We start from the raw sequence: 1,438 nt of genomic DNA, 5'->3' as shown, positions 1-1,438 counted from the left end.
AAATTAAACAGCTGGTGTTTTGTATATGACTGCATGCAAATATGGCAATTTCCATGGAAAGGGCCTGAAACACTTTAAATGCAATATTGTTATAAGTTGATATTTTTTTCTTTTTCAACAAATTGACAGTGAAAGGAGGAATTTACCACTCAGAAAAGTTGATTGTCAGCCTCAGGTTATTTTGTAGATTTGTGCAGTCATGTTAGTATAATTTTGAATTATATATATTTTTGTGTATTCATTATAATGGTTATGGTAGGTTAATTATATGTTAGATTGTAATTTATGTTATATATATATATATATATATATATATATATTAGTCAGTAAGATTTTATGAAACAAAATAATTTTATTCAGCAAGAATGCATTAAACTGATAAAATGTGACAAACTTGTGCTTTGTTACAAAACATTTCTTTTTTTTTTATTAAATGCTGATCTTTTGAACGTTTGCGCGCACAAATTTTAAGCAGCACAACTGTTTTCAATATTGATAATAATAAATGTTCCTTGAGCAGCAAATTAGAATGATTTATGAAAGATCATGTGAGACTGGAGTAATGGCTGCTGAAAATTCAGCATTTCCATCACAGGTGGAAGTAATAATAACTTTTACATTTATGCATTTAGCAGACGCTTTTATCCAAAATGACTCAAAATATTTCACAATATTACAGTTTTTACTGTATTTTTAGTCAAATACATACAGCCTTGGTGAGCATAAAAAACAAACTATTGAACATTAGAGTATATATATGTCTAATAATTTCCACAACCAAAAATATTTTCCGTAAAAAAAAAATAACAGGACACCACAGTGTTTTGAATTTGTGAAAAGGGGTAAACGGTATGTCCTCTCTCTTTCATTTTTTTGTTAGTCGGGACAACTCTCCCAGTCTCAAGGAAATCCGAAACGGTTGTCAGCAGCAAAGTGAGAGGAAGCCGCCCATGCCTTTGCGCTTACTGCGGCCTGAGCCGCCCACGCCTCCCCCGACCACCACCCTGTCCCCACCTCCGGCCCTGCCCCTCTCACCACCACCTTCTATCGTCAACTCCAGCGAGATCCTGGTAGAGCTAGAGCGCAACAACAACACCACTAACACACTGCGCAAGGCCCCTGCAGAAGGCGACAGCGAGCCCAACCTGATCGACTGTCTACTGGTCAGTCCCGCGCTCAACGCCCTGTCCATTCAGCTGCCTGCCCACGCCGACAGAGTGCTGGGATGTTTTGCCCTCATCCTTAAGATGCTGTGAGTATGGCATCCCTGGATCTTTCTGTTACTATTCCACACTATACCTCCATCCAGTTTTAAAAAGTTTCTTTAGGCAGTAATGGCTGCCAGTCCTGGCCACATGGTAGAGGTAAATGCTGCCATCGTCACAGGACCTCAAATAAATAGTGCTAACTTAATTTTAGGTTAATTGATGAGCTTGCC

General features: G+C 38.1%; 1 protein-coding gene across 1 annotated transcript in view; it reads left to right on the top strand.

The window, feature by feature from the left end:
* Positions 1–950: 950 nt before the first annotated feature.
* The window catches only part of LOC107578811 (C-Maf-inducing protein-like), a gene marked incomplete at its 3' end in the record, with an annotated part of 4,149 nt that continues 3,661 nt past the window's right edge, over positions 951–1,438 (top strand). The window contains exon 1 of the mRNA XM_016264725.1: positions 951–1,227. Within this exon, the coding sequence (XP_016120211.1) occupies positions 951–1,227 (277 nt within the window). The remainder of the gene's footprint in view (positions 1,228–1,438) is intronic.

Source organism: Sinocyclocheilus grahami, unplaced genomic scaffold (genome assembly GCF_001515645.1).
Source record: "Sinocyclocheilus grahami isolate Dianchi unplaced genomic scaffold, SAMN03320097.WGS_v1.1 scaffold12119.1, whole genome shotgun sequence".
Taxonomy (NCBI): domain Eukaryota; kingdom Metazoa; phylum Chordata; class Actinopteri; order Cypriniformes; family Cyprinidae; genus Sinocyclocheilus; species Sinocyclocheilus grahami.
The sequence above is the reverse complement of the archived record's forward strand: the minus strand, read 5'-3'. Positions and strand labels throughout refer to the sequence as shown.